Below are 27757 nucleotides of genomic sequence, written 5' to 3' on the forward strand. Positions count from 1 at the left end.
GACATGACTGAGCACATAAATGCCTTTCCGTGAAATTTCCTCAACCCAGTAGTGTGTATATCCTGCCTGGAGAATGCTAGAGAGGTGAGGCCACACGTAGTTATGTAAGCAGCATGTAGAATCTGTTGTAACGACTGTTGTTTACTCCTTTAATTCTCTGAACTTGATAAATGTGCTCCAACAAGAAGTCACATAATTTGAAATGAAATGTATGTCAATTTAAGCCATAAAGGAAAAAATAATCTATTTTGTATGAATGTTATGTAAAGAATGTACAACCAAACAAGAGTAGAAAATGTACTCAATATAATTGGAATTGAGCGATGTAATGAAATTATAATTAAACAACATGTAATAAATAAAATGATAATCAGACTACAATGTATAGTACTGAGGAACATTTTTGGACCTGTATATGACAAAAATAGCATTGAATGGAGAATAAGAAGAAATGAAGAATTAAGAGAACTGAACAAACACAGTAATATCGTCGAAGTGCTCAAGAGCAGAAAGTTGAATTGCGCAGGCCATATAGCAAGAATGACAGAGAATAGACTACCTAGAATGGCATTCAGCAGAACAATAGATGGAACGACAGGAAGAGGAAGTCCCGGAATCAGATGGCGGGATAACATTTGGCAGCACACAACTAGGATGAACAGCAACAGCAACTGGACAAACAGCGCATTGGACATACAGAAGTGGAAGAGGCTCATAGAGCAAGTGTATGGTCGATAAAGCCATTTCCACATGTAAAGTAAAGTAAGATTCATCTGTCTGTTTCTAGAAGTGGTAGCGGGTGGATGTGTGACAAGTTCCACCACATTGGTATTGTTCAGAATTGTGTATTCCAATTCCAATGCGTTAGAAAGTATCAAAGACACTCATCGAGGTAGCAAAGTTTATTTGTTCATTCATGGTGACGATACCCATCTGTTCATCTCTCTCTGATGCGCCGATAATCCTGCATTAAGAGGATTGAAGCTAACAAGAAGAGTTTGTGTGATCAGAGGAGGGGCGATCCAGAACCAGTACTGTCATACCAATCTCCATGCACAAGAAAGTTAACAAGAAAAGGATGTATGTAAATTTATGCATGTTAAATGTTGAATATATGTATTGGATATTGAAGGTCTGTTTATATTACAGCCAGTTAAAGTTCACTCATATATGAGTACCTTCAAATTTTTTTCAATCATTCTTTCAAAATTTTCCTTTTAATTATTTAAGCAGCATCTTTCTCGACACATGCTGCTTTGTGAGAGAGCACATGCCAAGATACCCCTTGGAAGACCTACTCTGTGCCTTAGAGATTGTGCCAATCCTGATATAAATGCATTTAATAGTGAATGTGACAAATGCGAAGAGCTTTCAGAAGACCACAGCAGATTGAGGAAACTCATCAAGGATGGTGGCAACTTCCATGATGGTGCCTAGCTCAATAACCAAGCTGCTAAATGAGCAAGCAGACAAGTGCCTTCAACAAACCAATCTTTTGGTTAGGTATATGCTTGCCCCACCTGTGGATGCCAAATGGGCTCTTCCATTTGACTCTTGAGTCATCAAAGGAAGTGCCTGTGTGACGCTATATGACTCTCCCATTAGGAAGTATAGTCCGTTGACTGATTGAGTTGATCTTCCGCAACTCCGCCTGACAAACTGGCATGTGGGTTTTCATCATGCCAGTCCAGAACTGAAGTGGTTGGAAACACTATCAAAGTTGAATGAGGCACGGTAGATGAACAATGAAAACTCTAGTATGGTTTACATTGCGTAACTGCATTGGATAATACGAGGTTAGAATTTAGTTCTACCTTCAGTATCCATTGGGTCCCATAGTTTGCACACTCCACCAATCTGTCCACACTGTACCCTTTGAAAAGTTAATTTCCTGAGTAAGATGACAGTTGCTCATTAATTAAAATTTTCTCACAAAATCCAGTCTCCTCACACTTTATAGTGTCAACCATTCTTTGCTGAGAACTTCAGCCAGATTTCTGTGGCTTCAATGACCTGGTTTCTGTTAAGTTTCTATTCAAAGCAGTAAATTTTCCATAATTATGAAAAACACTGTAAAACCATTTGTTGGTCTTTAGGAACAGTAAACATCCTTGCGCCATAAATTAATTGCTTGCTTGCAGATTCCTTCAATGAATTACATTCCACATCATGAACTGTTGACAATGGTAAGATAATGTGAACTGTCTTAAATGGACATCTTTCATAAAGAAGCTATAACTTAACTTATCTCAAAAAGTTTTGTCTTCCTTCTGCCTTTCTGATACTCCTTTTTTATAGAATTTTTCAAATCTAATTTTAAATATGTCAGCTTATTTAGTAGTTATGAATTTAAAACTTACCAGTCGATTGTACAACAGTTAATTAGAGAAGGGAACATCCTTAGCCGATTGCGGAATGCATCTCCAATTGGGGACATTGCAAGAGTGACATGTAAATTTGCTCTCACACTTTCAATAAAAAGATTGTACAATGCAAGTGGTGTCATTTCTCCTTTCCTGCCCTATAAAAAATAATAACATCAAATATTATACAAGGATACACACATATAATAAACACTGTCATTTCTTGCTGGGAAAAAAGTAAACAACAAATATACAAATGAATTTTATCCACAGTGGATGCTGTTGAACTCTGTGACTGTTCCTTTATAGGGTGTAGAAAAATTTCCGCTACCAGTCACTGGTAGTGGAAATTTTTCTACACCCTAAATATACAAATATTTTAGTAGAGGCCATAGCTACCAGAATTGCCTGAATAACAAGATTCTGCCATGCTGGCTGTCACTGGATGGATTGAAATTTCTCTTTATTTTGTTTCTTTACAGATCAATTTTGGTTGTGAAGCCATCGAAATTGATACACTTGGATTCAAGTCAACACATACATCAAATGGTCTAGCAATAAAAGAAGATGTTACCAAGGGTACTTTGAACAGCAGTAATGTAGTGTCAAAACTACAATTTCAGTCACTAAATACAAACAGACAGCTTGATAATAGTCATGCCCATGTAGACTGCAACACACTGGTTGCAGCCTAGTTTATAGATCACATGGCTGCTTTCACAGGTAACCCTGTCTTTGATGGGTTAGGAGATGCCATTAACAGTACTGGAGTAGGTTGTAGTAGGAGGACGTACAGACAGGTCTCACATCTAGGGTACTGCAGGAATATGTGCCATGAGACAAGGGGTTTGGGAGTAGGGATGGAACATAGATGGATAAAAGGTATTGCATACGTTGAGTGTTCAGATATGTACAACTATGGCTGGGTATTTCTCATTTCAGGGCAAGCTGAGGGGCATCCGAAACCCTGGTGGAGAATATGATTCAGCTCCTTAAATCCTGGGTGGTTCCGAGTCACAAAACTGACTTGGGGAATGTGGGAGATGGTACATGACTGGTGAGACAAGGGACACGAGATTTATTTCTGGATCAGGTTTAGAGTGTAATCTCAGTTTGTAAAGGCCTCAGTGAGACCCTTGCCATATTTGGAGAGGCATCGTTCATCACTACAGATGCAATGACTGTGAGTGGCTAGGCTGTATGGAAGTGACTTCTTGGTGTGGAATGGATGGTAGCTGTTGAAGTGAAGGTACTGTTGGTGGTTGTTAAGTCTAATATGGAGAGAGGCATTTATGTTGCCATTCTTGAGGTGAAGATTGACATTGAGGAGGTGGCATGATGAAGTGAGGAGGACTAGTTGGAGCAAACAATGTGTCAAGGTTTTGGAGGAATGTGAATATGCTGTCCTCAGCCTTGGTCCAGATCATGAAGAACCAGTTAGGGGTTAGAGAGTCTGAGTAGTTAGGAGGGGTTACTCTGATGCCCTGCAAATTGGTTAACATCAGACTGCCGTGGCATTGGCCACTACTGAACCACAGATTTATTTTTAGGTGATGCCTTTAAAGGAGAAGTAATTGTGGGACAAGAAACAGACGGTCATGTTACCAGGAAGGAGGTTGCAGATTTGCAATCGGTCAGGTATTGGGAAGGGTAGTCTCCCAAAGTGGCACGATCGTGGGCATAGGGGATGTTATTGTAGGGGAAGTGGCATCAATAGTCATGAACAGGGCACTGGACTGTGATAGGAACAGAAACTGTAGACATGGAAAATATGGTTGGTTTCTTTTACATAGGAGGTTAGGTTACAGGTAACAAGCTGGACATACTGGTCCACAGGGCAGAGATTCTCTCTGAGTGGGCATAGAAACCAACCACAATGGGGTGCCCTGGATGGTTTGGTTTATTAATTTTATTAAGTGTGCAGAAGGCACTGTGAGGGGAGTGGCAGAGGTGTGGAGAGAGACATTGTTAGGTGACAAATTCTGGGATAGACCTACTGACTTCACAAGTGACTGGAGATCCCACTGGATTCCTGGAATGGTGTCACTGTGGTGGGCATTGTAGGTGGACATATCTGCCAGCTGGCTGACTCCTTCCGCCGTGTAATCTCTGCGGTTCACATCCACAGAGGAGGAGCCTTTGTTGACAGGTAGGGGTGTAAGGTCATGATCAGTTATTATGTGGTAGGCTGTGGTTCTTTCTGCAAATGTGAGGTTGGTTTTTATATTGTGAGATTCTGGCAATGATGGTGAGACAGGGCTCAAGGTTAGGAAATTCTGGAAAGTTAAGAGAGAGCAATTTGGCCACAGTAGGCATGGATCATGGTTGGACATCAGAGTAAGCTGATTGTGGCAGGCTTCTACACTGGTTGTTGACTGAGTCTCAATTGTAGGGTTACTGGTGATAAAGTGTTTCCACTGTAGGGACTGGTAGAAGGAGAGGAGGTCTTTAGTAAGACCAGCATGATTTACTTTGTGGGTGGAGCGAAATGAAAGGCCCTTGGAAAGGACTAATACTTCTGTGGGATTTACGCATTTGGAAGACGTGTTCATGACTGTGTTGCAGGTCAGTTCGGGCTCTGAGTTCTGTAGAGTGGCAGGAGGATTTCTCTGAGGGTGTGATAAATGTAGCAGGTCTGCAAGGAAGGGTTTGGTGTCAATGAGGGGATTCGAAGAAGGTTCAATGGAGGCTCCAATGGTAGTGGTGGATACTATGCGGGAGTGGGACTATGAGGTGAACAGATTGGAGAGATTCACAGTTACATATTTCTGCATGTTATCCTGTACCTTTCTGCACCTCATGTACTTTGTTGCACCCCATACCTAACATGCCCTCTTCCCTTATTCAAACAAGCAGCTTACTGATCTTATCTCAACCAATCACACTTGCTGCACTCTATCATTACACCTGTTCACCCACCAGCCTGTACTCCATCAATTATCATCTTTTTATTCGTTCTTTTTATCACACTGAACTCATCCTGCATTCATATCAACTTTATTTAATTTTCAGTTTTCAATATAGTCCCTAATTCCTCAAGTTTTATACTCTTTCACTGTACTTCAGCAGTTTTCTACTTTTGTCATCTTCTCACATATTTTTACTTATGTTTTATGTGTTTCTTATCCTGCACTATGGATCTTGCTCCTTCCATTTGCACCTATACAGAAAATTTTCCCATCTCTAGAGAACTCAGTCCAGCATACTGTTCATATGTTGTTGTCTAGCTCACACAACCCACAAACGGCCTAACTATTAAGTTACCCATCTCTGGTTGTTAACACCCCACTCCCCCTTCCATAATGACCCCTACAGGTTCAAAGTCCATCAGCCTCTCACCAACCTAATCCTGCATAATCATATCAATATGGCCCAAACCTCCTTGCACTACCTCCTTTACCTCCACACAATTATCCAACTCTGCAATCTCAAATACTTGCATCTCATCTCCTAGACTGAAGCCCTTGCCCTCCATGTACTAGACCAGCATGCACACCACCACCTCAAAAAACCATCTACTCTCTTCATCTCATTCTTCCACCTTGGACAGCAACCACTACAGGAGCCTCCATCAAACCTCCCCTGGATCCCCTCATAGCCACCAAACCACGCCTCACAGACCTGCTATCATTACCGCACCCTCAGGAACCCCCTCCCACTACTCTACAGAATTCAGAGGATACAAAGACCCAAAACACACTCATAAACTTATCGCTCAAATGCCTCAAACTCACAGAAATATCTATCCTCGTCAAAGGTCTAACATTTTGTCCCACTCTCAAAGTAAGTCATGCTGCGCCTAAAGTTCTCCTCTCCTCCCAGTCCCTACAGTGGAAACATCACTAGCCTTACCAATCAGACTTAATCCACAATCAATACTGAACCCTGAAATACTCACTTTACTCCAACATCCAAGCATGATCCATCCCTACTGCCCCAGATCAACTCTCACCATCATTCTTGACATCCCTCAACATGCAAACCGATCTCACATCCACATATAGAACCATAATCCACCACCTAAACACTGACCATGAGCTTACAATCTTATCTGCCACCAAAGACTCCTCCACTGTCGTTATGAAGCACAGCAATTACTTGGTGGAAGATTCAGCCAACCATCAGACATGTCCACCTAGAACCCCTGTCAGTGACTCCATTCCACAAATCAAGCAGGATCCACAGTGAAATGTTCCACTGGTTCTTGGTTCTTTACTGTGATATCAGGTGGCGAAATAAAGTCTGACTGGGAGCCAAGACCTCCTATTATTCTGTCTTCATCCCTTCATTATTTCAACACACACACCAACCTTGACTGATCAAACTTCATTTCTTGGAGTGTGGCACTTACCACTGGAAATTAGGAGTACAAATCCAACATCCACTTCTCAAAATAAATACGAAGCTTCTGGCTATCAACATATAATATACCGCTTACATTCTCCTTGTTCACATTGATTACACAATACCAAAGCGTTTGTTATCCAGATCATCACAATTATACTGATAAGGACTAAGTCCAAAAACGGTCTACCTGATATAATGGACTCCAACTTAGTCCATGCATCTTAACAACAGATTCCAACTTAGTCCATGTATCTCAATGACTTATGACATCATAGGCATTACCATGGCTGCTCTTCCTCTAAGGCATACACCATATCTCCAAGGCAGGAGCTGACAATACAGTATAAACCGCATAACCAGCAGGTACCAGAAACATGGTAAGATGTTCATCATTATCTTGGCTTGCAGATATCCTGCGTCCATCCATTTCATAATACATGCGCATGAATAAAACATAGCTCAGAACAATAGATCATTTAATTAATTATGAAAGTAAACTTTTTATAGTGGTGATCATCATTTGGTTGTTTGAAAACTGATTTTGTAACATGACTTCACCAAAGTGATATGATACATTACGAAAGTTCCTCCTCCGATTCATTGGTCCATCCCACAACCTCTTCTCGATCTCTTCCCTCAACCCCACCACTCCCAGCACTTCTAGCTTCTACATGCTTCCTAAAGTTGATAAACCCAAACACCCAAAGTACCCCGATGTGGCTAATTTCTGTACACCACAGAGAGAATCTCTGCCCCTTATCTTATTATCTGTAACCTACCCTCCTATATACAAGACACCAACCATTTTCTCTAAAGACTCTCCACAGCTCATGTTCACTTAGCACTCAGCACCCTGTTCACCACTGTGGAAGCCACCTCCCTCTGCACAAAAATCCCCAATTCCCAAGGGCTCTACACTAACACTATGTTTCCCAATGCTTGACTGACTTCAAACTTACAACCTTCTTCCTGGACACCATGACCAACTATATCCTCTCCGTTACTTACTTCTCTTTTGAAAGCATCACCTATAAGCAGATCCATAGTAAATCAATGACCATCTATGTGGCACTATCTTACATTAACCAGTTCATGGGGCATCTAGTGAAACCCGTCCTGACCGCCCCAAATCCCAGGCGTCTCAAAAGTTTCAGATTCACTGATGGCATCCTGATGACCTGGGCCAAGTATGAGGACATTGTATCCACATACCTCTGGCACCTCATCTCATTCTCCCCCATTTGCTTCACCTAGTCCTTCTCAGCCCAAGAAGACACCTTCTTCGATGTCACCTCCACCTCAAAGATGGCTGTATCAGTACGTCTGTCACCTGTAGTGACAAGTGGTACCTCTCCAAATATGCCAAGTAACACTGAGAGATGACGTTGTTTTTTGGTCCTGTAAGGGGTCCATAGGCCCTTAATATAACTTTGCACTCGGCACAGGTCGATAGGGTGAACAATCGATTGTGACGTGTTGAGAGAGCGAGTGTCGAGATGCACCAGTTGTGGTTGGCGGGTATGTGTGTGTGAAGGCCATTGTTGAAATACAGGTCTTTAATGGAGAAGGGTGTCGCCATCACCGTGGTTAGACCCCTATGTAATATATTAACACTGGGAAAGTGAAGAAGTATCATTACGAAAGTGATCAGTGACATTACTAGTGCCGATTTTTGGTTTCGCGTCTACCGCACCGCCCTAACCTTGGATTGCAGTGTTGGATGAAGTGATGGATTAGCATGTGACGATAATGGAAAATGAAGAAAGCCTGTGCTGAGATTAGCCGTGATTAGATATGTATGGCGAATGTTCCAAGAAAATTACTTTGGAGAGCACTACATACGGCAAACATAAACCCTTCCTTGATTAAAATAATACAACAGATGTATAAAGATAACATTTGCCAAGTGAAAGTTGGTAATAAACTTTCACAGAAATTTAGAACAAGCAAAGGCCTTTTACAGGGCTATCCCATGTCACCATCATTATTTAAAATCTATATAGATATTAGCCTTAGAACATGGTCTCGTAAATGTAATAGTATGGGATTAGAAATAAGAGATGGACTTTACCTACATCATTTATTATTTGCTGATGATCAAGTAGTCATAGCACTAGATGGGGAGGATGCTAACTATATGTGCAATCAACTAGCAGTAGCATACAAAACTTGGGGTTTGAAGATTAATTACCAAAAAACAGAATACTTGACTAATGATTCAGATGAGCTATACATTGAAGGAAAGAAAATTAAAAAGATAAACACTTTCTGTTATTTGGGATCCATTTTAGAAATCGAGGGAAAATCAGAGTCAGAAATCAATAAAAGAATTAGTACCGGACGGAGGGTCATTGGGATGCTTAACTCAGTCTTATGGAGCAGGAATGTAATGAGCAGAACTAAAAAATTAACATACAAATCCATATTAGAGAGTGTGGCTCTGTATGGAACGGAGACCTGGACAATTAACATGAAGCACATTAAAAAATTACAAGCTCTAGAGATGGACTTTTGGAGGAGATCGGCAAGAACCTCCAGGAAAGAAAAGACAAGGAACACCAAAGTAATAAGGAGAATGAAAATAAAAGAAAGAATATATGACGTAATGGATAGGAAGAAATTACAGTGGTACGGGCATGTACGACGAATGGAGAAAACCAGAATACCAAAATTGATACTGGAGTGGGAACCGGAGGGGAGAAGAAGAAGAAGAGGATGACCTATGACAACCTGGCTCCAAAATGTACAGCACACAGTGAGGAGAATGGGCGCAGAGGAAGAGGACACACAAGATCGAAACACCTGGAGAAATATTTTGAGATTATAGTTTAAGAACGTTTATTGTTTGTATTGTAATTTCCAAGTAAATTATTATGTTGGAGATAAGCCTCTGTAATGAGGAAAAGCTCAAAATAATAAAAAAAATGGCGAAGGCAGTGGCTGTCTCCTTTTTTGTGCTTTGAGAAGAATATAAGTTCGTAATTAGTAAAACTGTGTTGGTGTTCCTCATTACCAGACATTCAGTATTATAGTATTGAGCAGAACGAACTGGAATGTAACAACTTCCGTGGCAGTCAATTCTGATTGCCAGCCCCATTAGGTTCACGGTCATGTTAATAATAAATATTGGATTGCTATTCGATCAGATCAGGTCTGGATAAAAAACGGAGGTGTTACAGTCCCCTCCTCCAAACCAACCAACTTAGGACTGAGACCTTCATAGAATGAGATTAATCTCCAAATTCAATCAGAAACAGATCTCCTGTGCCTTGTATTGACAGTCACCTACCACACCCAACACACCCACAAAGAAACACTCCTCTTGTGGCTCAGTACTACCGCAGTCTGGCAAAACTGAATCAAGTTCACTGCCAGGATTTCAATTGTTTCTCATCTTGCTCTGAAATGAGAAATACTCTCCTCACTCTTTCATAATGGTGTTTGCCTAATACCTAATCTTCACACTATCCTTGTCCATCCCTACTCTCATCCTCTTGTCTCATGGCTCATATCCCTGCAATAGACCTAGATGCGAAGCCTGTCCATATATTCTCCCACTATAACCTACTCCAGTCCTGTCATAGGTATCACCTGACATAAGTAAGGCAGGGCCACTTGTGAAAGCAGCCACGTGATCTACAAACTTAGCAGCCAATGTATCACATTCTACGTGGGCATGCCAACTAAGGAGCTGTCTGTCTGGATGAATTGCCCATCAACAAACTGTGGGCATGAGGCAGCTGGACCACCCAGCTGGTGAACACATCACACAACACAATGTGTATCATTTTAATGATTCAAAGCTTGTTCCATCTGGATGCTTCCCACCAACACCAGCTTTTCTGAGTTTGCATTCCCATAACTCTTCTATACTGAATCTTCACTAGCTCCTGTGCTCCACCTACCTCTACCCTTCCTGTTCCCACTACAGTACACACATGCCTTCTATATCACCAATGCACCTACAAATCTCCCTCTCCCCCTCCAGATACTGCAGCACCTAGCAGCCGTATCCTATCCCCACATTGTCTTTGAACACTCCCACATGTAACACCAGGGTCTTCCCTCATTCCTGCCCTGTTATCCCCCTACATCCCCACCACAGGCCTCTTTCTTACCTGCACCACCCATCCCAGCACATTACATCTTGCATCAGATGCAGTTGCGGTCAGGCCTTAGTGCCCAGAGTCAGTAGCCCTGTGTGAATGTGTGAGCAAGGAAGGAAGACTAGGATTTACTGTGCCATCAACATCACGAACATTAGAGAATGAGCACATGTTCAGAATGTTTCAAGGAAGAGACGGAAATCGGATGTGTCCGGCATTTGCCTGAAATGAATTAGCAAAATCACAGAAAATTTAAATCTGGACAGCCACATGTGAATTTGAACTGTCATTGTCCAGGATGCAAATACCACGTGTTAATGGCAGTGTCACCTTGCTTGGTGAATGTGAGTTCTACTTGTGAGGAAGGACTTTGTCTGAAAGTTTAAACATTTCATTTTCTTTCACAGTTTCCACCAGAATTCAGCGCACAGCTATCACACTCTGTCTAAGGTGTCAGTGGACCCCCTGTGGTGAGGCATGTGGTCTGCACACCATCCCCCCCCCCCCCCCCTTCTGAAATCATATGGATGAAGCATGAAATCCCGTCATTGATTCCAAAAAACAGGCACTGAACATTGATCTATACAGACTGCATATAGAACTAGTGGATCACATTAAGAGCCAATAGCCTTGCCACAGTGACAACAACAGTTCCTGTCAGATCACCGAACTTAAGCACTGTCAGGCTGGGCTAACACTTGGATGGATGACCATCCAGCCTGCCGAGCTCTGTTATCCAGCAGGGCACACTCGGCCCTCGTGAGGCAAACTGAGGAGTTTCTTGATTAACAAGTAGTGACCTCAGTCTTGTAAACGGACAGACAGCTGGGATGGCAGTGTGCTGACCACATGCCCCTCCATACCCGCCTCCAGTGATGCCTGTCAGCTGAGGATGACACGGTGGCTGGTCGGTAATATTGGGCCTTCATGGACAGTTTAAGTGCAGTTTAGTTTAGTTTTAGTTTTAAATCACATAAAATACCCTCCATTTTTGACAAATTAATGCACACAGTCAAAACATGCGCAGATACCATAATTGAAAGAAAACATGCAATATAACAAAAGAAATTCACCAAAATGATAAATCACACAAATACCAATCAATGGCATCACCAATACAAAAAATACACTTTTCACATGGAACAGACATAAAATTGTCTGAACATGAGAGCAGCCTGCTCGAAAAGGGTCGCAAACAATGGTGTCACACAGGACAACAGAGAATATTATAACAGAAACCGAACACATCATAAAGTAACATGAAAAACATCCCTGAATTCAATGAAAATCTAACAGGAGATCTAGTTGCTGAGGAAATAAGAAACATAATCAAAGAGAACAGAACCACTATAAAGCAAAGCACAATGACAACTGAAGAAATGGAAAGGAGCGTTTGGCGTCATTGGCCGGGAGGCCCCTCGCGGGGCAGGTCCGGCCGCCATATCGCAGGTCTTACTACATTCGGCGCCACATTGGGCGACCTGCACGCCGGATGGGGATGAAATGATGATGAACACAACACAACACCCAGTCCCTGAGCGGAGAAAATCTCCGACCCAGCCGGGAATCGAACCCGGGCCCAGAGGACGGCAATCCGTCACGCTGACCACTCAGCTACTGGGGCGGACACAACTGAAGAGAAAACCTAAGGAAAACTACAGAAAAAAATTAATGCAATAAAATGCCATCATCACAAGGGTAGTTCAATCACAGTCATAAAACAACAGGAATACATTAATAAAACATTAAAATTCATCCAAAGCAGCAACATCACATAACTAACAAGTGATCCAACAAGCTGACACCAAAGAAACTACCGAGCGAGGTGGCGCAGTGGTTAGCACACTGGACTCGCATTCGGGAGGACGACGGTTCAATCCCGTCTCCAGCCATTCTGATTTAGGTTTTCCGTGATTTCCCTAAATCATTTCAGGCAAATGCCGGGATGGTTCCTTTCACAGGGCACGGCCAATTTCCTTCCCCATCCTTCCCTAACCCGAGCTAGCGCTCCGTCTCTAATGACCTCGTTGTCGACGGGACATTAAACAACACTAACCTAACGTAACCAAAGAAACTTATAGGAAACTCTGAAACACATAGGAACAATTTTTACACACACACAAATTCAAAGAATGATACAGAAAAATCGCAAGGCTCACATTTAAAAATCATTGCCTAAAGTTCACAAGCCTGGAATTCCTATATGTCTTTTGATAAACTTTACCAAAGCACCAACATACTACTTAAGCAAAACACATACACAGTCTGCTACAGACAACATACAAACACACTGAAAACAGAAGTCAAAAGAAATCAGGTGACTTAATAGAAAAAATAAGGAACAAAAACACCAAACTCAGCAACATCAACTTCATTTGACATAATTACCTTGGACACAAAAATTCCAACAGAAGAAACTGTCGACATCAGAGAAAGAAACCTACAACTACAAGAAAACATTCCCACAACAGACATACAGGAAATATCAGCCATTCTCAGGCTCATCACAGAGGAAAACTACTTCACATTCAACAACAAATTTTACTCTCTGCAAGATGAACTACCTATGGGATCCCGAGTCACTGTCATTTTCCTCAATCAGGTAGAAAAGAAAATCTTTGACAAAATAGTAATACCAAAACAGTACAAACTGATGTATTGATACAGATATTGAAATGATATAACTTGCCTTAACTGATGAATCACAGTCTCACATACAAGAACTTCATGAGGACACAAACACCATCCACCCACAAATACAGATCACTATTGAAGCACAAACAGATGAAAAACTTAATTTACTAGAGCTCACCATACACAAGAGAAACAAAAAACATGAGTTCACAATTTACAGGAAACCCTCAATCACTGGCACCACTATTCATAACCAACCCAGTCACCCCATAACTCACAAAGAGGCCAGATTCAGATATTTACAACACATACTGAACAAAACACCCATAAACAAACATGATTACACACAAGAACTAAATACTCTAAAGCAAACTGCACAGGATACAGGATATGATACAAAGAGAATAGATAAAATAAGCCACAAAATACAAAAACAGGCCACACGGTATCATGAAACATACACACAAAGAACCACAACACAACATACAACAAATCAGCAGACACTCAGCAACAAACAGCACAGACTGACTTACAACAACAGAGTCACACGTAGGGTGAGCAATATACTAAAGAAATAAGGACTAAACATAGCATACAGAACAAACAACACAATACACAAGAGACTTGGAAGAAATACTACCAACACTGACAAATACAGCCACTCTGGTATACACTAACTAACTTGCAACTGCTGTCCATCTGTATATGTGGGCCAAACATGCACGGATTTCAGAACCAGGTACACAGAACATCTCAGAACACTGAGAAGCAATAGCTCAACTCAACATTCGGAGATCACCTGATGGCACAGAATCACCACCCAACAAACAATGAAATTGACTTAAAGATTCTTAAAACTGTAACAGCCTATACCAAAAATGAATAATAGAAGAAAACTATCACATCCAAAAATCATAACCCCAAGGAAAGAAAGTACTAAATGAATACACATAACTGTGCAATAAAATCGTGTTTGCCTCAGTTGAAGAACTATATAAATAACACCCACACAAAAGTCCTCCCCTACCCCCCTCCACTCACTTTGATCCCTGAACACACACACACACACACACACACACACACACACACACACACACACACAAGCCAAGCACCATAAATGACATCAATGCTTCAAATCTGCACACCTCACACAGACAAATATGCCACAAAACAAATGAATACTACACAGCCACAACAACATGTAAAGGTCGTGAAAACACTGAGCAAGTTCAAAAAGTCACAGAAAATGCCTGTGAAATGACATTAGTGGTAGAAATCAGCATGTTACCACACCACAAACAAAGCAGACAACACCACAACATCAAAGCTGTAAGTAAAATGTAAAATAATGCAGTAATACTCATTTTCATTGAGAAAGGCAAAATAAACAAAAATAAAAATTACATTTTGCTGCTTCTGGATGAGAAGTTGTAGATTGTGTAGCAGACGTACTGTAGATTGTGTAGCAGACTGACAGCTACCAATATAAACACTCAATAGCTTCATGTAATATGTGTAAACCATTTTTCCAAATTAGTTATAAAGCCAACAATTTAGGTATACTGTAATAAAAAAACATATAATGCCCATTAATATGAGGTTCATTCAAATGAAGCCTGGCTAGTGCATCCACCTTTGCCTTACATGCAAGGTGGCACCACATAACTGCAAGTATAGTGGCGTCATCTATTGGTAGAGAGACTGACACGTGTGCACCGTTTGATGTTGCCAGTGTGGTTTCATGTCGAAGAGAAGGTGGTCACACAAGTTATCATCCACTACTGAACATGCAGGCGAGTAAGCAGGAACAATGAGGAGTGATTCAATTTTTGGCGGCAGAGGGAGCTGGAGGCTGTGTAATGTATCGATGGATGTGGGTTGTGTAGGGTGAGTACAGTGTGAGTTGTTCAAGTGTTGTGGAATGGTGCAAACGATTCCTCGAGGGGCACGAGTCACTGGAAGATGGTGCTTGTCCTGGACAGGCTCATTGCATCATCACACTGGAAATGATTGCAGAAGTGGATGCTTTAGCCTTGGACAACCACAGAATCACCGTGGATGAGATGCATCAGTTACTTGGTATTAGTGTGGGCACTGCCCACACCATAATGCATCAACACTTGAACTTTCATAAAATCTATGTTGAGTGCCATACAGTACTGACAAAGTTGCTACTATGACAATGATCCATCCCTCAAAACATCAAAGAAACTTGTTAGATCAATAAGAAGCGACATGGAAGAGTCCAGTAACAGTAGTATTGAAGGAGACAAGGGTAGTGGCAGAAACACTGATAGTGGTATTGTGAAAACAGTCCTACTATGAAATGGAAGTATCAACCTACAAAATCTGCAACCAAGTTCGTGTTAAAAGTGTCCCTTTCAACAAGGAACAGATCAAAAATTCTTTAAAACTTGGCAGAAGATGGAATAGATATACTTACACCATCACATCAGGGAGTTGACATCTAGTAATCCAGAATGGATAAGTAGTCAAGAACTGGTTCAAAGAGCAACTCAGTGAAGAGGAATTGACCTTGCAGTTTGATGGGAAACAAACTGACAATAGAGAGTATCAAGTAGTTTGTCTGAGGAATTCTGCAAGAACTCTGCATTTTGGAATGTTGAGCTGTGAAAGCGCTGAGTACATCTTTACCTGTTACAGGTTCTCTTGGGTGAATACAATACATGTAGGAGTGTCAAAATGATTATTTCAGACACCACAGCAGTTAATATAGAGCACAAAAGTAGTGTAGTTGCTAAACTCCAGAGATAGTTACACAAAATTTTATAGAAGGGCCTCAGTTTATAGGGTGTCAACAATCTCAACCTGGTTCTACAGCATTTAATGGATACCTTGTTCCTGACAAAATCATCGTCACCCAACAGCAAATAGGCTCAGAAAAAACATCAACATATGAAAACATTGGATACAGAGATGACTTCAGGATTAATTTTAAACTCTGTGAAGGGTGTAATTTCTATCAGGGGGAGAAAAAATAGATTCTAATCAAATGGCAGAAGCTACCTTCCATTCAGAGTGCCAGGTGGAATTCATGGGAAATCTATGAACTGATTAATTTTTTCTTCCTTCTGAAATGCAGAGTTCAGCTGAAAGCTGCTTGTGACTTCATTGCAACTGCATGGGCAAAGGCAGTTTCCAAATCAGCACTATTTAGAGGACACATGCAATGAGCTGCATGCTGTTGTATCCAAACTGAAGTACCCGGAGGCTTTAAAATCTTTTTCCATTCACTTGAAAATAATCAGTCCATGCTCGATGTGCCTTCCTCAAATATAGTGTCCAAGCAAGCTGTAAAGTGATGTAAGACCTTCCAAGGACTTGTAAAAATGACAAATATCTTAACAGCAAGTTCAGTAACAGTAAGTCCCAGATTCAAAACCTTCTGGTTATTCCATAAATGCTATATATCATTTGTAAACGAAAGCTGTATAAATTAGTTTTAGATACTCCTGTTAAATACAACATATTGTTAGGTGTGGGAGTTATTTTCACAATTAAATAAAACGGACAACATTTTTCATGGCTTAAGGCAAAAATTCATCATTTGCTTTAAAATTTGGGAAAAGTTTAACACCACATAGCCGCCTCATCAACCATTTTCTGTTACCACCTGACATATGTGGTCAGCATTTGTGGCTGCTGTCTGTTGTCTACACAGTCCAATAGTTTTGGCTCTTGTAAAATGCTGTATCCCTACTCTAACAATCTGATGTATGAGAGAGGTGATGTTGTGGGGGTCTTTCACAACTGCCACAATGGCCTCATTCAGTAGTCAAACAATGGAAAATCCAGGATGAAATGTGACAATATTAGACAAGGAAAGTTGCTACTCACTATATAGCACAGATAGGCACAACAAAAAGATTAACACAATTATTGCTTTTGGCCATTTGTCAGCAATAGACACACATTCACACACTCGTGCAAACGCAACTTGAACACATGTCTGCAATCTCAGATAACTGAATCCACACTACGAGCAGCAGCACCACTGCATGATGGGAGTGGTGACTGGGTGGGGGTAAGGAGGAGGCTGGGGCAGGGAGGGGGAGGGATAGTATGGTGGGGGTGGCAGACAGTGAAGTGCTGCAATTTAGATGGAGGACAGGAGAGAAGGTGGAGAGGGGGGTAGGGTAAGTAGTGGAAAGGAGGGAAATAAAAAGAAATTAAAAGACTGTGTGTGGCGGTGAAATGACAGCTGTGTAGTGCTGGAATGGCAACAGGGAGGGGGGTGGATGGGTGAGGACAGTGACTAAAGAAGGTTGGGGCCAGGGGGGATACGAGAACATAGGATGTAATGCAGGGAAACTTTCACCTGCGCAATTCAGCCTGCGCAATTCAGAAAAGCTGGTGTTGGGAAGGATCCATATGGCACAGGCTGTGAAGCAGTCATTGAGATGAGGGATATCATATTTGGCAGCATGTTCAGCAACAGGGTTGTCCACTTGTTTCTTGGCCACAGTTTGTCAATGGCCATTCATGTAGACAGAAGCTTGTTGGTTGTCATGCCTACATAAAATGCAGCACAGTGGTTGCAGCTTAGCCTGTAAATCACGTGACTGGTTTCATAGGTAGCCCTGCCTTTGATGGGTAGGTGATGTTAGTGACCGGACTGGAGTAGGTGGTGGTAAGAGGATGTATGGGACAGGTCTTGCATCTAGGTCTATTGCAGGGGTATAAGCCATGAGGTAAGGGATTGGGAGCATGGGTTGTGTAAGGATGGATGAGAATATTGTGTAGGTTTGGTGGACGGCAGAATACCATGGTAGGTGGGCTGGGAAGGATAGTGGGCAGGACATTTCTCATTTCAAGGCACTATGAGAGGTAATCGAAACCCTGGCGGAGAATGTAATTCAGTTGCTCCGGTTCCAGATGGTACTGAGTTACGAGGGGAATGCTCCTCTGTGGTCAGACTATGTGACTTTGGGAGGAGGTGGGAGACTGGAAAGGAAAGGAAGTGGAGATTTGTTTTTGTACAAGGTTGGGAGGATTAATATGGTCAGTGAAGGCTTCAGTGAAACCCTTGGTATATTCTGAGAGGAACTGCCCGTCGTCACCCCCACTGAGAGAATCTCTGCTCTTATAGACCAACACCTTCAACCTATTACCCAGAACCTATCCTCCTATATAAAAGATACCAACCATTTCCTCCAACAACTCTTCACAGCCCCTGTCCCTTTACCACATGGTGGCCTGCTCATCACTACCAATGCCACCTAACAGTACACTAACATTCCTAATGCCCATGGTCTTACTGCTATTGAACATTACCTTTCCAGATGCCCTTTGCATTCCAAACCAACAACCTCCTTCCTAGTCACCATGACCAACTATATCCTCACCCACAGTTATTTCTCCTTTGAAGGAATTACCTACAAACAAATCCGGGGTATGGCTATGGGCACCTGCATGGCACAATCCTATGCTAACCTATTCATGGGCCATCTAGAGGTATCCTTTGTAAAAACCCAGAATCCGAAACCCCTCCCTGGTTACATTCATTGATGCGATCTTTGCTATCTCGATTGAAGGTGAGGACACCCTATTCACATTCCTCCAGAACCTCAACAACTTCTCCCCCATTATCTTTGCATGATCCTATTCAACCCAACAAGCCACCTTCCTAGATATTGACCTTCACCTCAGAGATTGCGTTCACCACCACACACAGTCTTTTAATTTCTTCTTATTTCCCTCCTTTCCACTACTTACCCTACCCCCCTCTCCACCTTCTCTCCTGTCCTCCGTCTAAACTGCAGCACTTCACTGTCTGCCACCCCCACCATACTATCCCTCCCCCTCCCTGCCCCAGCCTCCTCCATACTTCCACCCAGTCGCCACTCCCATCATGCAATGGTGCTGCTGCTCATAGTGTGGATTCAGTTGTCCGAGACTGCAGACGCGTGTGCAAGTTGCGTTTGCGTGAGTGTGTGTATTTGTGTCTATTGCTGACAAATGGCCAAAAGCAATAATTGTATGAATCTTTTTGTTGTGCCTATTGTGACTCAGCATCTCTGCTATATGATGAGTAGCAACTTTCCTTCTCTAATATTGGTTCATTCAATAGTCAGTTACACCTGCTTCATGCGCCTTTTCCTGCTGCATTTTCTTGGCATGGAGGCAATGCTTAATGAATTCTTCTGTTGTGTGATGTCCTTTACTAGAATAGCTTGGTGCATGTCTTTTCAACTCCTTTCAGTAAGTGTTGGATTTCGTTTGCTCCTGTCATATTCATTTTTACAATGTGGCATAGGGCAAAAACATACTACATGTTGAACTGTGTCATTACCCCGTGACACTGGGCCATAGTCTTCAATTTTTCTTCCATTAAGCAGACTTGCTGCTGATTGTTGCCAAATGTTTTCGTCAATATGATGTGGAATTTGTTCCACCTATAGACCTTCTCTTTATTGTTCTTTGAACTTCTATTAGGCTACGCCATCCAAGTAAAAGTATATGTTTGTCAAATACATCTTATTATCCCACCTACTGTGTTAGCAGACTCAGTCAAATCCTTTCAGCCATTTTATAGCTTCCTGTCCAGTGTCTCCAGAAAGAACTGATTGATTCCTGGCATGAAGCTAGTTTGTTCTGTTTAGGAATTCACTGGTATTCTAAATATACTGACCTTTGGGATGATGTACTACTTATTTTCTGATTTCTGCCCATGTGAGTGACAGCTTACAGTGATGTCGATATTATGAAGCACATGGGATCTCCACCAAACTATGTCACTTCATAAACATAGTCAACTCCATATCCAAGAACAGGGCCATTAGTGAAGTACAACAATTATTACTGAAAACGTGTTGTATTACTAACACCACTTTAAAGCCATGATGGCTTCCTGACAGAGGGTACTGAAATTTATACCAACATTGGATATTTCAGATTATACAAACATTACACACATTATAAATTTTGAGAACCTTCCAGAAATGACAGGTACTACATAACAAATAACTTCTGCTGGTCGGGTTTGAATTGGTGCATGGCAGCATGCAACCTGTTGCCACTAACCACTACATCACACTTCATGAAACACAGCTCATGGCAATATTTTGGTCAATTCCAGATTCTGAAAGTTCTCATTTACATTCTATAGAAGACTGGAGGAAATGGAGTTTTCACAAGCACAGGCTCTGGCTCGTGATTAAATTCCTCAAGGGATCCCCCATTACCAACAATAAATAATTTATAGACATCATGTATCATGAATAATGAATATACAAACAATTTAAAAATAATTTTAATATTGCAATCTTTTACTACTGATCTGCAAGCCCTATCATATTGTTCTCTCAACAGCGCAGCTATTTTATCAGCCATGTTCCATTTAAAAGTTGTTTGTGGGATGTAGTGATCAGATGTGAGGTACAAATGTGCCAAATATCTTGAGGGATAAATTAAAATTTTGATTAAGACTAAAAACAAAGAATACATGAATTTACCTACCAACTGACGGGAAACATTCTGCATTAGCTCAAGTATCTCAGCTTTGTCTTCTGCTGAGTATAAGTTAGGTACATCCCCTGTATTGAGGAGCATGCTGACATCCTCAAGGAATGATTCATCCTTTATTTGTGAGTCACAAAGGAGAAAAACTGTAGGTTTCCTTAAGGCCCCAGCTTTACGCATCAGTTGTCTCAGGTCATCTTTCCACTCAGAAATGCTATACGTACGAGAAATCTCAATCTGGAAAAAAAGTGATGCTCTGTGAGTACAGCAGCACTAACTGCAGAACAGACACAATCCCAAAGGTGCTGGTAAATGTAGAAAGGTACTTTTCCATACAAAGAGTCAAAGCAAATGGTTTATATACTAACATATACAAACAACTATTTAATATGAAAATATAGCCCATTCATAAAACATATAAGTCCACAGTCATTTTAAATTGGATTGCCATTAGAAACTACAGCACAATTAAGATCCATAATCAGAAGAACCTGCTGAGAAGAAATCATCCACCTTTGGAACCCGGGAGCACTTTTCACAGTTAACAACATTGTTGTTGTTGTGGTCTTCAGTCCTGAGACTGGTTTCATGCAGCTCTCCATGCTACTCTATCCTGCGTAAGCTTCTTCATCTCCCAGTACCTACCACAACCTACATCCCTCTGAATCTGCTTAGTGTATTCATCTCTTGGTCTCCCTCTACGATTTTTACCCTCCACACTGCCCTCCAATACTAAATTTGTGATCCCTTGATGCCTCAACACATGTCCTACCAACCGATCTCTTCTTCTAATCAAGTTGTGCCACAAACTTCTCTTCTCCCCAATCCTATTCAACACCTCCTCGTTAGTTATGTTATCTACCAATCTAATCTTCAGCATTCTTCTGTAGCTCCATATTTCGAAAGCTTTTATTCTCTTCTTGTCCAAACTATTTATCGTCCGTGTTTCACTGCCATACATGGCTACACTCCATACAAATACTTTCAGAAACGATTTCCTGACACTTAAATCTATACTCGATGTTAACAAATTACTCTTCTTCAGAAAAGCTTTCATAGCCATTGCCAGTCTACATTTTATATCCTCTCTGCTTCGACCATCGTCAGTTATTTTGCTCCCCAAATAGCAAAACTCCTTTACTACTTTAAGTGTCTCATTTCCTAATCTAATTCCCTCAGCATCACCCAACTTAATTCGACTACATTCCATTATCCTCGTTTTGCTTTTGTTGATGTTCATCTTATATCCTCCTTTCAAGACACTGTCCATTCCGTTCAACTGCTCTTCCAAGTCCTTTGCTGTCTCTGACAGAATTACAATGTCATCGCGAAACCTCAAAGTTTTATTTTAATACCTACTACGAATTTTTCTTTTGTTTTCTTCACTGCTTGCTCAATATAGAGATTGAATAACATCGGGGAGACACTACAAGCCTGTCTCACTCCCTTCCCAGCCACTGCTTCCCATTCATGTCCATCAACTCTTATAACTGCCATCTGTTTTTGGTACAAATTTAAATAGCATTTCGCTCCCTGTATTTTACCCCAGCCACCTTCAGAATTTGAAAGAGAGTACTCCAGTCAACATTGTCGAATGCTTTCTCTAAGTCTACAAATGCTAGAAACATAGGTTTGCCTTTCCTTAATCTATCTTCTAAGGTAACTCGTAGGGTCAGTATTGCCTCACGTGTTCCAACACTTCTATGGAATCCAAACTGATCTTCCTCGAGGTCGGCTTCCACTAGTTTTTCCATTCGCCCGTAAAGAATTCATGTTAGTATTTTGCGGATGTGACTTATTAAACTGATAGTTCAGTAATTTTCACATTTTTCAACACCTGCTATCTTTGGGATTGAAATTATTATATTCTTCTTGAAGTCTGAGGATATTTCGCCTGTCTCATATATCTTGCTCACCAGATGGTAAGAGTTTTGTCAGGACTGGCTCTCCCAAGGCTGTCAGTAGTTCTAATGGAATGTTGTCTACTCCCGGGACCTTGTTTCGACTCAGGTCTTTAAGTGCTCTGTCAAACTCTTCTCCCATTTCATCTTCATCTACATCCTCTTCCATTTCAATAATATTGTTCTCAAGTAAATTGCCCTTGTATAGACCGTCTATATACTCATTCCACCTTTCTGCTTTCCCTTCTTTGCTTATAACTGGGTTTCCATCTGAGCTCTTGATATTCATACAAGTGGTTCTCTTTTCTCCAAAGGTCTCTTTAATTTTCCTGTAGGCAGTATCTGTCTTACCCCTAGTGAGATAAGCCTCTAAATCCTTACATTTGTCCTCTATCCATCCCTGCTTAGCCATTTGGCATTTCCTGTCGATCTCATTTTTGAGATGTTTGTATTCCTTTTTGCCTGCTTCATTTACTGCATTTTTATATTTTCTCCTGTCATCAATTAAATTCAATATTTCTTCTGTTATCCAAGGATTTCTACTAGCCCTTGTCTTTTTACCTACTTGATCCTTTGCTGCCTTCAATATTTCATCCCTCAAAGCTACCCATTCTTCTTCTACTGTATTTCTTTCCCCCATTCCTGTCAATCATTCCCTAATGCTCTCCCTAAAACTCTGAAAAACCCCTTGCTTAGTCAGTTTATCCAGGTCCCATCTCCTTAAATTCCCACCTTTTTGCAGTTTCTTCAATTTTGATCTACAGTTCATAACCAACTGATTATGGTCAGAGTCCACATCTGCCCCTGGAAATGTCTTCCAATTTAAAACCTGGTTCCTAAATCTCTGATTTACCATGATATAATCTATCTGAAACCTGTCAGTATCTCCAGGCTTCTTCCATATATACAACCTTCTTTTATGGTTCTTGAACCAAGTGTTAGCTATGATTAAGTTGTGCTCTGTGCAAAATTCTACCAGGCGGCTTCCTCTTTCATTTCTTACCCCCAATCCATATTCACCTACTATGTTTCCTTAACTCCCTTTTCCTACTATCAAATTCCAGTCACCCATGACTATTAATTTTTCGTCTCCCTTCGCTATCTGAATAATTTCTTTTATTTCATCACACATTTCTTCAATTTCTTCATCTGCAGAGCTAGTTGGCTTATAAACTTGTAGTACTGTGGTAGGCGTGGGCTTCGTATCTATCTTGGCCACAATAATGCGTTCACTATGCTGTTTGTAGTAGCTTACCCGCATTCCTATTTTCCTATTCATTACACAGCTCTACAAAATAAAATTTTTTTTTCGTTGCCAGGGAAGTTTGAACGAAAATGGGATCTTGTTATGATACTCATTCCGAGTATATTTTTACTTTTTCCAAATTGGCTCTGGTTTTTGAGATATAGGTTATTTGTGGAAATGAGAGTTTCATGTGGATAATATCGACTGCAGGGTCCATATATGGTGTAATGTATTTGCTACCTGTTTTTTAATTAGTGATATTGTACTATCTTTATTAAACAATTGTGCTCAGGGAGTGCATCTGTGTGGTTGAGGATTACATCATGCAAACATCACACTGTCAGCATGTGTTCAGTCCTGTTGTGCGGTGCGTGTGTTGAAGATATTGAGGGTTGTGCAGATTTGAATTCGGCGGTACTCGACATTCATTTGTTGGCCGAGGTAATCCCCACAACAGCCGATAGGTAGCATTCAGTGTAAACAAGAAAAATGGCGATGGTCGAAAGTCACACACATGTGCAGTGCAGCTTCAAGGAGATAGAACCTTTTCATCGTGACGTAGCAAATAAGAGGTGAGTATTCATTTCACACAAAACAATTAATGATGTTTGTTGGATGTGATTGACATGCAAATACAAGAAAGTTCTGCATAATATGTAGTATTTGTGCAATTTTGTTTTAGGAAAACATGAGTTCTTCACGCCGTCTTTGCGTGAACCATCCAGATGAGTTCTGCTACATTTGTGGTGAATACGTTCTTCAAAAGAACAGGAAGAATATCACTCCTTTTGTGAAGGAAGCGTATCCGGCATATTTCGGAATTAAACTTGGAGATCAAGACAAGGCGTGGGCACTCCATAAAGTTTGTAAATGCTGTGTGGAGTGCTTATGGCAGTGGACAAAACGAAAAAGGAAAAGCTTAAACTTCGGAGTGCCTATGGTATGGCGAGAGCAGAAGAACCATACAGATGATTGCTATTTTTGCATTGTTAATGTGAAAGGTTTTAATAGGTTCAAAAAACGAAAGTGGGAATATCCCGATTTGGAGTCAGCAAGAAGACCGGTGGTGCACAGCAACGATGTTCCTGTACCAACCTTCACAACATTACCCACGCTAACATCATCAGATGATGATGTGCACGGCGAGAAATGTACAAGTAGTGGTTCGGAATACGAAGGACGTGAGACACAACCCCAGCAGTTCGACCAGAAGGAGCTCAGTGACTTGATACGAGAACTCAATCTTTCAAAGCAAGCATCAGAACTCTTAGCATCCAGGCTTAAGGAAAAGAACTGTCGTCATCCAAGTGTTAAAATAACAGCTTACCAGACGAGAGAAGAAAACCTTCTTCCATACTTCAACCAAGAAGAGGTTATAGTGTATTGCAGCAATATACGTGGACTTTTACTTGAATTGGGGCTGCCGGAATATAGACCAGAGGACTGGCGTCTCTTCATAGACAGTTCCACTAGAAGTTTAAAATGTGTTCTCCTACACAATGGAAATCGTTACGCATCTATTCCAATTGCCCACTCAACAAAACTTTGTGAAGCATATGCTAACATCAAGATGGTTCTGCAGAAAATTCAATATATGCAGCACCAGTGGTTGATTTGTGTTGATTTGAAAATGGTGAACTTCTTGCTTGGACAACAAAGTGGATACACAAAGCACCCATGTTTTACCTGCATGTGGGATAGTAGGGCAAAGCACGAGCATTGGAAGCAGAAAACATGGCCTCCAAGGGAACATATGGCTGTTGGTGAAGCAAACATCATTAATGAACCTCTGGTTAGTAGGGACAAGATTGTTCTTCCACCATTACATATTAAGTTAGGACTAATGAAGCAATTCACCAAAGCTTTAGACAGAAATGGTAATTGCTTCACATACATCTGCAATACGTTCCCTGGACTCAGTAGTGAAAAACTTAAGGCAGGAATATTTGATGGTCCTCAAATTCGCAGGCTCATCAACGATACCAATTTTACAAGTGTCATGACTGTCACTGAAGCATCAGCCTGGAACAGTTTTGTCGCTGTTGTAAAATGGTTTTTGGGCAATCATAAAGCTCCCAATTACGAGGAACTGGTCAAAAACATGCTCACTAACTTTCAAAACTTAGGAGCTAACATGAGCATAAAATTGCACTTTCTTCACAGCCACTTGGATCGATTTCCTCGTAATCTAGGTGATTTCAGTGAGGAACAAGGAGAGCGGTTCCATCAAGATGTGAGAGGAATAGAGGAAAGATATAAAGGAAGATGGGACAGGCATATGATGGCAGATTATTGCTGGAATCTGCAACGTGACTGTTCTGAAGAGACCTATAAAAGGAAAGTGTGCAGGAAGCGGTTCGTCATGGACGGAAAATGATATACTTATAGAGAAACTTTTCAATTATGTTTTATACATGGACAAATGCCTATCAGGTTTTCATAGAAGCTATTTATAAAGATTATTTTCTTTTTTCATTGTAGTTTGTAGCGCTCGAGTTCAGTATTAGCAATTTTTTCTAATTTTTTGAATAAATCATGCATTATCTCAAAAACTAGAGCCAAACTGCATAAATGGTTGCTATATTCGTCCTCAGCACCACTAACCCATCTTAAAGCCACTCAAATATCCTTGGCAAGAAAATGAGTGTTTACCAGTGTTATTTAACCTACTCCTGCATTACCCCTATTTGACAACATTTGACAACATTAGATAAAAAATAAGGTAATTGGTCAAACAAAACACAATTCATCCCTTTTATGACTCTAGCACAATGGCCAGTATTTCTCCAGCATGCTGAATGAAACAGAAGTCTTGTTAATTGATTTGAACAGTGACTGATTAAAGTCATCTTAGAACTCATACACCTTCCCCAGTTCAAATTATGGGGCATATTTTTCAGAGAAATGCTCAGGCATGGTGGTAGCTACATATATGCCCAAAAAAAGTATATAATTCAGTAATCTAAACACAATTGTCGGTTTATCCAGAGAACGAGAAATACAACTCTCAACAGCTGAAGAGCCAAATCAAAAAGAAATTCCACCCTCCAACACTGATTTTTAGCATTGATGGAAAAAACTTTCTCGTCAGAGTGTAAGACAAGATATTTTGGTACACATATTCAGGAAAACCTGAAATAGGAGATCACCTCAGTAACACAAATATTAAGTTAAGTACACACACATGCTGTGACAGTCGTCGCACAAAATACAAGCTGTGTTTCAGTGGTTACAATGTACCACAGCAGTATCCAACCATTACTAATGTATAGAACTATCTTTTGCATTGCTAAATACATTGACTGCTGTAGACCAATATTTCAAAATCTTCATATACTGCCCCTCCCTTGTTTACAAATCTATGAAGCACTAGTACTCAAGCACAACTGTGATGTTCAGTCTTATGAGACTAGGTAGAAGCATAAACTACCTGTCAATACAATAAGTACAAACACTTGTAAAGAAGGAGCATATCATACGACTATTATGCTGTATAACCACATGCCATCATTTAGCAAACTCTTTTCAAATTTATAAAAGTTTAATATGAAACTTCGTTGACCACTGTTTCTCCTCTGTTTCTGAGTTTCTGGGACACCATAAAAATTAGTGTAACTGATTGAAGAGTCTTAACCACAATTATTGTATTTAGTCATCTTATTTGTTTTTATAATTAAG

General features: G+C 40.8%; 1 protein-coding gene across 1 annotated transcript in view; it reads right to left on the reverse strand.

Moving 5' to 3' along the window:
* Positions 1 to 27757, reverse strand: part of LOC124594696 (dynein axonemal heavy chain 3) — a 1186267-nt gene that overhangs the window by 508968 nt on the left and 649542 nt on the right. Inside the window, exons 38-39 of the mRNA XM_047133063.1 lie at positions 20930 to 21169; positions 2361 to 2521 (exon numbers count right to left, since the gene is read on the reverse strand). Coding sequence (XP_046989019.1) covers positions 2361 to 2521; positions 20930 to 21169 — 401 coding nt within the window. The remainder of the gene's footprint in view (positions 1 to 2360; positions 2522 to 20929; positions 21170 to 27757) is intronic.

Source organism: Schistocerca americana, chromosome 2 (assembly GCF_021461395.2).
Source record: "Schistocerca americana isolate TAMUIC-IGC-003095 chromosome 2, iqSchAmer2.1, whole genome shotgun sequence".
Lineage (NCBI taxonomy): Eukaryota > Metazoa > Arthropoda > Insecta > Orthoptera > Acrididae > Schistocerca > Schistocerca americana.